The sequence below is a fragment of the Dipteris shenzhenensis genome, chromosome 20 (genome assembly GCF_047967505.1).
Source record: "Dipteris shenzhenensis isolate YYH24624 ecotype China chromosome 20, Dip_SZ_1.0, whole genome shotgun sequence".
In the NCBI taxonomy this organism is placed as follows: Eukaryota; Viridiplantae; Streptophyta; class Polypodiopsida; order Gleicheniales; family Dipteridaceae; genus Dipteris; species Dipteris shenzhenensis.
In genome coordinates this window covers 52,442,579-52,453,794 of record NC_141615.1, presented here as the reverse complement: position 1 = coordinate 52,453,794, position 11,216 = coordinate 52,442,579, and the positions used below count along the sequence as shown (strand labels likewise).

At 42.6% G+C, this 11,216-nt stretch overlaps 1 protein-coding gene across 1 annotated transcript in view; it reads left to right on the top strand.

Annotated features, from left to right (window-relative positions):
* Positions 1 to 7,048: 7,048 nt before the first annotated feature.
* LOC147889828 (uncharacterized) overlaps positions 7,049 to 11,216 on the top strand; it is a 181,417-nt gene continuing 177,249 nt past the window's right edge. The window contains exons 1-3 of the mRNA XM_087391322.1: positions 7,049 to 7,282; positions 7,503 to 7,630; positions 7,785 to 7,919. Coding sequence (XP_087247448.1) covers positions 7,049 to 7,282; positions 7,503 to 7,630; positions 7,785 to 7,919 — 497 coding nt within the window. The remainder of the gene's footprint in view (positions 7,283 to 7,502; positions 7,631 to 7,784; positions 7,920 to 11,216) is intronic.

Sequence of the window (11,216 nt, the reverse complement as noted above, 5' to 3'; positions counted from 1 at the left end):
GAGCATTCAGCACCGTATCCTTTCGTCTTTTTTGTGCTGGAGCATATTGTTCTTCTAAGTCGATGTGAAGATGGTGTAATCGCTTCGTCTGAGATAGTGACTCACTAGTATCAGCCATTTTTTGTGCTTCTGAGGTTGCAAAGTTTGTTTTTCAATCTCATAGTCGTTTTGTAACATGAATCGTGGAAGTGTGGTGGTATCCATGTGAATATTTTGAAAACTTGCAATCACCAAGTTCAGTGATGGATTCTCTATGAAAGGCCTACACACATCGGCAAAAGAGATGCGGAATCTTTGGTAAACAAAAAAAAATCTAAGGAGATATTTAATGCAAAATCGTGTTAGTCAGACAAAAGATTATCTTATTCCTTTTTGAATTGACAGTTCTGTAGTCCTTACTGACAGTTCTGAGCCACGTTTCCATATTTTACTATTTTTGAGGTCTTTTAGGAGAGAAATAAATAAAAAAATAGTGAATTTCTTACAGGGCCCCAAAATGAGTTCCCTTTTTCCCTAATGATACTCAGCAGTGTTGTCCAATACATAAGGATAAAAACATATAGATATAGGGGATCAAGGTGTATATATCATTCCATTGATTAATCCTACTCAAGCGAAAGATTGATAAAAAATAAGGGTAGACTATAACCTCATGTACATACTTGACTCAGGGATCTTCATATCTTAAAAGAAGATCATGTAAGGAACGATTTCCTTAGAGCTTACGAGGATCTATTTGGGAGATGAATCCTTTGAAAGGCATATGGAAAGAGAGGATGATCATGCCATGGACTTGGAGCCAAGAGCTTCTCACCATGTGGAGGTCCTCATAGGTTGAATAGAATAGAAATGGGGGAGGTGGAAAAATAGATTGATGAACTATTGCAGAAGTATTATTGGTCAAAAAGAAGGATGGATCATATCTCATGTGTATATCTAGATCACCAAGATTTGAATAGACTTACAACTAAGAACTAGTATGTGATTCCAAGAGTGAATCACATATTAGATGTGCTTGAAGGTGTTAAGGTTTTTAGTAAGTTGGATTTGTAATCTAGGTATCATCCCCTCCAAGTAAAAGATAGATTCAAAAGAAAGAGTTTTTTTTTGCACTTTTATAAAACATTATGAGTTTTTGTCCATGCCTTTTTGCCTAACTACTGCTCCATCCACTTTTACTAGGTTGATGCAAAGGGTTGCTCTGTCCTACTTGAGCAAGTTTATCAGTCTTCTTTGATAGGACATTATAGTTTTCAGCCATAGTGAAGAGGAAAATAAGGATCACCTTTCTCAGGTGATGGAGCTCCTAAGAAAGGATGATTGTTCCTAAACATAAGGAAGAGTGACCTCTTCAAGATAAAGACGGAGTATTTGGGACTATTGTGTCTACTAGTGAAATTTGGTTTGGTCCCAAAAGGTCAAGGCCATAATTGAATGACCAATTTTTCCAAAAATATACATGAGTTGAGAGCCTTCCTAGGAATGCATAGTTATTATTGCAATTAAATAAGAATTTTGCATGACTGGCTTCCCCACTAATAGATACCTTGAAGAAGCATTCTTATATAGTAGGCAGTTCATCAATGATATTTTAAAGCCCTTAAGAGAACATGGGCCACTTCATTACTGTTAATACTCCCTGCTGACCTGGACAAGGAGTCCTTTGTTGTATGTGTGTGTCTCTCCCCCTCTTCATCGCTTGCTCTTGTAGATGCGAGTGATACATCCATTGGAGTAGTGTTGCTGCAAGGAGGGAATCCTATTGCTTATTATGAGAGTAGAAAGCTTGAAGAGTGGGAAGAATTGAAATTTATCACATATGAGAAGGAGTTACTGGCAGTTGTACATGCTTTGAAGTAATGGAAGCCTTATCTATATGGTTCCACATTCAAGATTAAGATTGGCCACCATCAGAGTATTCTCTCAGCCCATTGTCTCTTCCAGACAAATCAAATGGGTCAAATACATTGAATCATTTGGTCAACCAAATGTTGAATATCATCAAAAGAAGAAGAAGTTAGTAGAGCCAATGCTTTGAGTGGATGGCCCCAAGTTTATCACGTTTTTGTGATTCACGAGAAGGCACTAGGAGCAACGGTTGAAGCTTGTCCTCCTGATGAGGACTTTGTTGAAACTTTTGGAAGGATCTAGCGTAATGACACTGGGGAGTTAGAAGCCTATTACATTGTAGATGGATACCTAATTTTTAGGTGTACAAATAATTTGTATCCAAAACATTTCGGCATTTAGTCATGAGTGAGTTGCATGCGAGTCCATAACTTGGACATAGAGGCATTAGAGGGACCATTGATAATATTGATAGGTACTTCCATGGGCCTAAACTTTGCAAGGAAGTTTTAGCCTTCATTCAACAATCTAATTTATGTTAGCGCATTCAATCTAACCAAGCAAGACTACTGGTATTTTCATCCTTTACCTGTTCCCTCTGAAAGTTGGAAAATATATTACAATGGATTCTATGTCACGATTTCCGAAGATTGGTTAGTTTGAGTAGATTTTCATTATTATCGATAGGCTACGTAAGCAAGCCAATTTTGTCTCTTGTAGAAAGAAGTTGTCTGCTCCTGAAACAACAAAGTCATTCATTAGGGAAATATGTAGGTTACATGTATTGCAAAAATCAATTATCTTTGACAATGATGCCATTTCAGTAGAAACTTTTGATAGCCTTATTGGAAAGCCTTGGAACTAAATTGAAATTTACGATAGCCTTCCATCCTGAAGGAGATGTTCAAAGTGAACATGTCAATCTAGTCATAATCACTTTACTTCAATCTTATATCCATGACCAACCTAGAAGATCGCAAGAATTCTTACCCATATTAGAGTTTCCTTATAATAATATTGTACATAATTCCACCAAGAAATCCCCATTCAAAATCATGTAAGGACAATATCTATCCACTCCAATAACATATGTAGGGGAGCAAGTTTATATATATGACTAGATTTTTGAGGATATGTCACAGGCTCTCAAGCAAGTAAAAGAACATATCATGAAGGTCTAGATTAAATAATCCAAGGTAGCAAATAAAAAGAAGAAAGAAGTTTATGACAAGGATAATTGGGTCTTATTGCAGATTTATAAAAGAAGGATCAAGTCAGTGAAGGGAAGTACGAGACATGTCAAACTAGTGTGGAATTTTTGTAGTCCAATTCAGATTTTTAGTAGCTTTGTATCCAAAAGAAGGATCTCAAGCACATGAATTGAGATTCCCAAGTTGATGGCACATGAAGCATGTCTTTCATGTGAGCACTTTGAAGAGAGATTGTGGTGACACTTCTGCATTTTTAGACATTCAATAAAGGAATCAAAACTTGAAGTTGGGATTGAAGTTCTTATTCCATAACAAATTGTGTACCATCAAGAGAAGAGTACCCGTGGTGGAAAGAAGAGGTATATATATTTGCTAAAGTTTACAAACCAACTAGCCAGTGGTGCACAATGAATGGAAGAAGAGTTCTTTATAAATTTTCTATAGATACTTGTAGATTACCGAAAGGCCATGCAAATGCAGAAGTAAAAAGAGAAAGCGTACACACAAGAGAAAGAAGGTAAGAGATAATACAGAAGAGGACTTTTACTCATCCAAATAGGAGGGGCTATCATAACAAGAGAAATGATTATTTTGACAATTAATAGCCATTAGAACATTGATACATTAGGCACAAATTTGATAGTGCAACATATGTTTGTATTTTTTATGGATCGTGGTACAGATGATACCACTAAACTATGTACTACTGGACAATCATTATAATGAAGACATGTGCCCACGTATATTTGTCCTAGGGGTAATATGAAAGGAAAGGGTGCATTAGAGTGCACAAAATGGTAGGTGTAAATGTGAAGATGTACCTTGAGTGGTCTTAATGGACATTAATGAAGGCTATCCTCTTCACATCAATCTCCCACCTTGCATGCATTTGTAATCTCTCTCTCTCTCTCTCTCTCTCTCTCTCTCTCTCTCTCTCTCTCTCTCTCTCTCTTCCCCCATTGGAGGGCCTAATCAGCATTAAATTTTTGCATGCATCGCACATATTTGCATTCGCAAAGTTTTGGTCCTTCACACATTGAATGGGGATCTTATGCTTATACGATGATGCCATTTTTTTAAAGAATGTGCCATCAACCTTTCAACGATTCATGGTGGATGCCTTTAGAGAATTCCTCATAGAGTTCTAATTTACTATATCTACCCAAAGCCTTTTACAAATGTCAAAAAATAGGTGTCTTTCAGCTCACTCAAAGTCACTCTTCACTTCTCCATCTTACAACTTCTACATGGTGGATCCTTTAGGGAATTCCTCATAGAGTTCTAATTTGCTATATCTCCACAGCATTATCCTTCTCCATGTTACAACTTGCCATTGGTAGACTATACAATCTCGACAAGTATCGCTACCATCTCAATGTCAAGAGATTATGTGTCAGAGGGTCTCAAACCATTCCCCAAAGCGTGCGTGGGGATAGAGGCTCCCTTCATTACCTCAAGTGCAATCCAGTGATGTGAAGAATGTTTATTCACATTAAACCTACAATGCAATGGTCCTTCCGCATTCTCACTGGTCCCTCCCTTATGACCCCTAGCCATTCCACCACTGAATTCATTAATGGGTTTTGATGCCCTAAGTGCATCGGAATCTTATCATCCTTCAACAATGTTTTGGCTCTTTGGTACCAGCATAACTCCTCCATACACATCTCCTCTTGCATGTAAAGGATAAATTTCATGTTGTGGCAACTTGCAAGTTCTAACAAGTAATCTCCCACTGAGATTAGGTCGGCTAGCAAGATGGCTTGACATCAAGCCAATGTGCACACTATGCGGGAGGGCAGTTGTGAGTCCTACTACCATTTTTGTGGGGTTTTCTAAAAGTTCATGTGGTGTGGTGGGCAATGAGGAGATGGTTGCATAAAGCTAACATTGAGTTTCAAATTAGATGGAAGTAGGCACTACTAGGTGATCGTATGGGTCTTAAAGTAAGACAATATGATATGTTTCAGGTTATCCCCCATGCATCACATTATTGGTCATTTGGGCAACTAGGAACAACAAAGCTTTTAGACGTGTGCCTTCTAAGAGGGATTTGGTTAAAGAGACAATATGTCAAGTTTTAGGAGTGTTGGAAGGTCTCTGGAAGGTTGAGGTAGAAAGAATGAGTCTCTATTTTTAGTCTTCTATGGGTTGAGGCAGAAAGAATGAGTCTCTATTTTTAGTCTTCACGATAATAGATAAGACTGATGTCTCTATTTGATACTATCTTGTGATTACTTTTTTTGTATAGGGTTATATAAATATAAAGCTTGTTTCTTTTAATGAAAAATAAATGCTCTCCTCAAAGCTTCATGGATTGTGTTTATTGTGTCACATAATTTCCTCTGGAAATACTTTGCATAAAAAAGAACACATGCATTAACAAGAGTGCACAAGAGTGTGTGGGCACTGCCTCCTAGGATAGTGGTAAAGCAAGCGGTTTTGGATCCAAAAGAGAAAGCAAATGATTTTTTAAAGGGCGTTGGGACTATTAAAAGGCAAATTTTGTAGGATGATCGCCATAAATAGAAATTTGGAATACAATACTTGAAAAAAATTACATGTAGAATTCACAAAAGGAGTTTTAGTATAGCACTACCTCTAAGAGCTTGTTCACCCAAAGGCCCTAATTTGCAAAGTATGTGGGCACCAAATTTTGAACCCGGTTCATGTGTGGCTAGATTTTTGGAAAATCTTGGTTGCTCCTTGGGTTGCAAATCAGCCCCCGGACAACAATAGGGTGGTTTGCAAACCATCAGTCTCATGTGAATAGGCTAGGAGCGTAGGCCTTGGTTTGAAACCTATTGCAAACTAGATTTGCTGACCAAAAACAACATTGTAAAGCAGATTTCGTTCATGTGCCAGCCTATTTTTTGAGACTGGTGGCAAGCGTTCAGATTGTGCGCATGATGTGTCAGCTCGATAAATGTCCAGAAACAGTCCAAAGAAATAATTGCACCTGGTTTTTTTCATGAGCTGGAAGGGGGGGCGAGGGGGGGTGCCCGTTGGGCAATCGATTTTTTGTGGCTTGCAACCAAAATTTGAAATTTCGCTGGAGGTGAACGTGTCGATTGTAAACTGCAAAATTTGTTAAGGCCTCAATGTAATTCGTGAATGGGCTCTAATTTAGGCCTGAAAATTGAAGACCTGTCCTCATTGAAGAACCGTAAAATTTGGTAAGGCCTCAACATGATTCGTGAATGGGCTCTAAATTAGGCTTGAAAATTGAAGGCATGCCCTCATTTTCAATGAGAAGGCCAAATTTTACAATGGCCTTCTCCCAAAATTTTTAAAGGCCTTATTTTGAAGCCCAAAAATTTTTTAGGCCTTATATTTTGGAGGGCAATTAAGGCCTTATGACATGGGAGGGGTTTTGTGGGAAATTGTGTTTCCCATATGGTGAAAGGGGGATTTTTGGAAATCTGGTGGGAAATTCATCCTATGTGAAAGGTTGTAATTTCCCACCTTTCCCCCGAGCATTTGACCTTGGTGTATTTGTGGGAAAAGAGTGGGGGCCTCCTCCTTATGACAAAGAAAGTCTAGAAATGGTGGGAAATATTACTTTTGCCCATGTTCCCAATTTCCCACCATATCATATCATTACCCCGTCAAAGTCATGGGGACTCGTAGATGCAATCTCAACCATTAGATCAAGTCTCCCTAAATCATGGAAAATCGTGGGCTCTATGAGCTTCCTAAATGCCGAAGTGTCAAAATCTTCCTAACTTGCCCATCAGATCAACCTTTTAATGTTGCTGATGTGTCAACTCTGACTTTGACGGCCGGGAGAAGCCATGGGTTGGGCTCTCCCTCATTTGAAAGTGACTCGGGGCTGGGCCGCTCGCCAATTTCATATGAGGGAAAGGCCTCTTTGCCTACCCGTTAAGGAAAGAAATTTGAATTTGAAATACCACGTGTAGGGACGATATTCAAAGTTTAGAAGAACAGTAGATGATAGGAAGTGGGGTTGACGGTTTGGGCGATGGGCGATGGCGGACGTGCATTCGCAGCCCTCCTCTTCTTCTTCACGCGTTGCTCTTCACCACTTGTCCCCTCGCGCTTTGCCTTCTCGCTACTTTCGCCCCACACTCGTCCAGCTCTGCGTGCCCATCTTGGCCACGCAGCCGCACGTTCTCCCTCAGCTTTCTACCATCCCGCCCGACATTCGCTGTCAGATAGCCCGCAAATTGCCCCTTGATCTCCCCTTGGATCTGTGCGCGCAGGTTTCCTCGTCTTGCTACTGATAATTTACGCATATGCTGCTGTTTCAATCGCTCCCCTTGTGTTTTCTCGAGATACAACCCTCAACGAGCAAAATAATGATAATAGAGCAGCGAAAACACCATTTCATGAATTGCCTATTCTACCACATGATGCATTACATCAGATGTCTCGTTTTTATCTCATTGAGAAGGAACAAATGAACCTCGATCTTACGTGCAGTTCGTTACAGACGATGAATACTGGAAAAGGAGAGCAGGTTTGAAATGGAAGACTTGTGACCTGACTTGTCATGGACGTTCGTGGAAGCAACTCTACTTTGAGCGCAATTTAGCTAGCGCTTTGGAAAGGTGCGATTTGATTCCACTTCCCGCTATATTCGAGACATCTTCAAGATGCCCTCTCGATTATGATATTTTAGGGCGAGCTAGGGTATGGCTTGCTTTCTTTTATCCCAGTGAAGCAGCATCGTTTTCTCATTTGATCCCAGTTAAAGTGATGCAGCTTCGATCCCACTTTGGAAGATGATAAAGAGTTGAGAAAGCTTTTGGAGATAAGCAAGCCATTTGTGCACAACTTGAATATCTGTCAATTACCTTCGCGTCTAGGTGCTTCAGTGATCTTTACCGCGCTGGACAGGTAAGGGTGCCAATAAATTTTTTTGTATCTATGAATACATAACGATAATAGTATCAAAACCACGGTCGAAATGTGAGGGACTATATTCTGAAGTTTTTTAAGATTGTCTTGGGGAATTTTTTGGCAAGCATTATTGTGTCGGTTTTGTGGAGACAACATGCCATAGCAGTCCCATACCTGAGAATTGTGGCCTAATGTCCTCTAGTCTCAAGATAGTGAATCTGGCATGTCTTTCCGTTCTTGTCGCACTTAGTCCATAAAAACCAAGTCTCCTTATCTCCCCCTTACCTCCAAGCAGTGAAGAGTCGTTCCATGTGTACGTCACATGATGCCAATGTGTGCCCACACGCACATGCATATGCACGTGAACAGCTTGCACGCTTGCACACTCGTACACCATGCATATGCATAAATATAATTATGCGCGGGCACATGTGTGTGTTTGTGTATGTGATCCATATATGGGTGTATTCTCTCTCTCTCTCTCTCTCTCTCTCTCTCTCTCTCTCTCCTAGACATTTGTATCTAAGCTTTTCAAGCACAGAAACTCACCTAGACATAAAGGTAGTTTTTCTTATTACCCTCCCCTTTGAGGGAGGAGTCTTTATGTATGTAAGGTTTTGTATTGTTTCAGGTCCCATAGGCTGATTTTTGGTCTTCAGAGGACGATAATATATTCTTCTTCTTCTTCTTCTTCTTCTCCCCGCCCCCCCCACCCCCTTTTGTCATTCTCGTTTACTTGCTGCTGCTTCTACTTTTGTCATTCTGTTTACTTGCTCCTGTGTTGAGTGAGCTGGTTAATTTCGCCACACTTCATGTTATTTTTGTGCAACCAAACTTCCACATGATGAAGACAATAAAGTATGGGAAGTGATCTTGGGAGAATCACTATTCCTTGGTCCACCCTTGCCCTTGTTCCGAGCAAAAATGCATGACACTGCTCTATTTATCATATTGCTCTGACCCTCTTTCTTGTTCTATGAGGACAAGTATAGGATGCCTGATCTCTTAAATTCAGTGCCATAGCTCTCAAACGATCCACAACATTTTGAAGCACCATGCTTAGATCCTTTGTGTCGATCTCCTTGTCGCCAAAACAATTTGGCCTTTGACAAGTTTTATTCTCATGAAGTAGTCAAAACAGAGGTGTTCTTGAGTTCACTACCTATGATTTTTGCTGAGATGAAATGAAAATTGGGACAGGGGATCCACGCTGCTGCTCCTCCCCGACTCCCTAGCTGCCCCCTCTCCTCCCCTCCCTGCCTCACCTCTCCCTCCTCCGTCAGCCTCTCCTTGCCTCCCTCAGCCCCTTCCCCTGCTCCCTCAGCCCTCTCTCCCGCCCTCTACACCCGCCCCTTCTCCCACAGCTCAGCCCCCCTCCCCCGCCCTTTCCCCCTGCTCCCTCAGCTCTCTCCCCTGCCCTCTACCCCCGCCCTTTCCCCCCCGCCACCCCAGCCCCTACCCTCGCCCCTTCTCTCTGCCACCCCAGCCCCTACCCCCGCTCGGCGCCCCCAACCTCCGCATCCTAACTCCGCCCCTTCAGCCCCTACCTCCTCCCCCCTTCCCCGCCCCCCCCTTCCCCCTCCTCCCTCCTCTCCTCTCCCACCCCTTCAGCCCCTCTGCCTCTTCCCTCCCCTCCTCCTTCATCCCCTCTCCTCCCTTCCATATCCCCCCCCCCCACCCTAAACCTCTCCTTTTCAGCCTCCCCCCCCCCCCCCCCAACCCCTGCCTTCTTCCTCTTCTCCGTCTCGCCCTCATCCTCTTCTTTATCCTAAGCATTTTTTCAGTCGGACGGAGCTCATTAGTGTTCGAGTCGGCCTTTCGACCCCGATTGACGATGACTCTGCCTTTAGCCTATCCTCGCTCGCTTCCACCGGCCGCAAAAAACAACCACCTTTTCAAAAGACGAGTTGCAGCACCTCAAAAAAGATACAGAGTAGGAGAGCTTGACATCGCTCTTTGCTCACATCCATGGGTCCCACGCTTCCGGGTTACAGGCCAGGGACTGGATGCTCACCGCTCTACCTGGAGACCTCGCAGGGCACCTCACAGATGTTCGTCTCCTTGGGCACGGTTTCTTCTAGATTGTTTTTGACTCCTCGGAGGTAGCACGTTCAGTGCTTTAGGCTAGCCTGTAAGCACTGAGCTCCAAGAGGATTTTTAAAACCCCTTTTTCATTGGGGTTTGATCCTGTCGAGGAGGACAGCTAGACGACGTCACTCTTCATCAAATTTCCCAGCCTTCCTCAAGTGTACCATCGACTTCTACATTCCATTGGAACTGCCTCCCTGCGATGCCTTCTTTAGCAGCAGAGGCAGTCAGGTCCGATGGGGTATCGCGTATTAGGGTCATTGTCTCTGACCCTAACATCTCGGATGACCACATTATGCTTCAGTGTCAAGATGGCTCCTTCTTCAGACAGAGAGTCGAGATTGCGGGAAGATAGGATCAGTGAAGGATTTGCAGGACCCTTAGGCACTTTGCTAGAAATTGCCCAAGGAAAAGAAAGAAGAAAAGACCTAAAAGATCCACGGGTGCGCCTCATAGCTTCACCCAACCTGGACCTTCCTCACTCACGACCAGCTCCTACCGCTTCATGCGTCGCTAGACCTTCAACTTCACAGCCAGGACCGTCAGCCTCTCGTCCTGGTACTTCTACCGCGCATCCAGGACCATCAGCCTCTCGTCCCGGTACTTCTTTAGCTTAGACAGGATAGTCAGCACGTCCTGTTTCGGTCGTTCCCCGTTGGGTACCTGTCAGAGTTGGGGAGCCAGTTCCACCTCGGGCTACCATTGATGGCGCCATGGACCCGTCTCTTCAGGCAAGAGACATTCCTATCCTGGTTCCACGTGCAGATGAGACTACTCCTGCCCCTTTAGGTGTTCATGTGCAGGAGCGCTCTGAAGGAACATGGTGGAAAGAGGGAGAGAGAGAGAGGGTAGGCTAGGGAGAGAGGAAGTGATACTCAAAAGGAGACATAATGAAATGGAGCATAGAGGCTCATTATGTTGCCAATACATGGCTCCCATAGTACATCCCCCTCTTGACTCCAGGGACTAACTAGAAACATGGAGTCACACACCATAAAAGAAATACATCACTTTAGGAGGACAATCTAAGGCAGAAGACCTTTATTAACTCTTCAAATATTCTTTTTAGAGGGACTACTCAAGGCAGAGAACCTTTAACTCAAACATATATAAAAATATATAAAAGATTTCATTCATTTTATGCATAGCAAGGGCAGAGAACCCATGAGCCCGAAGTAGCTACCGCACAAGAGTGTGCACATCCTG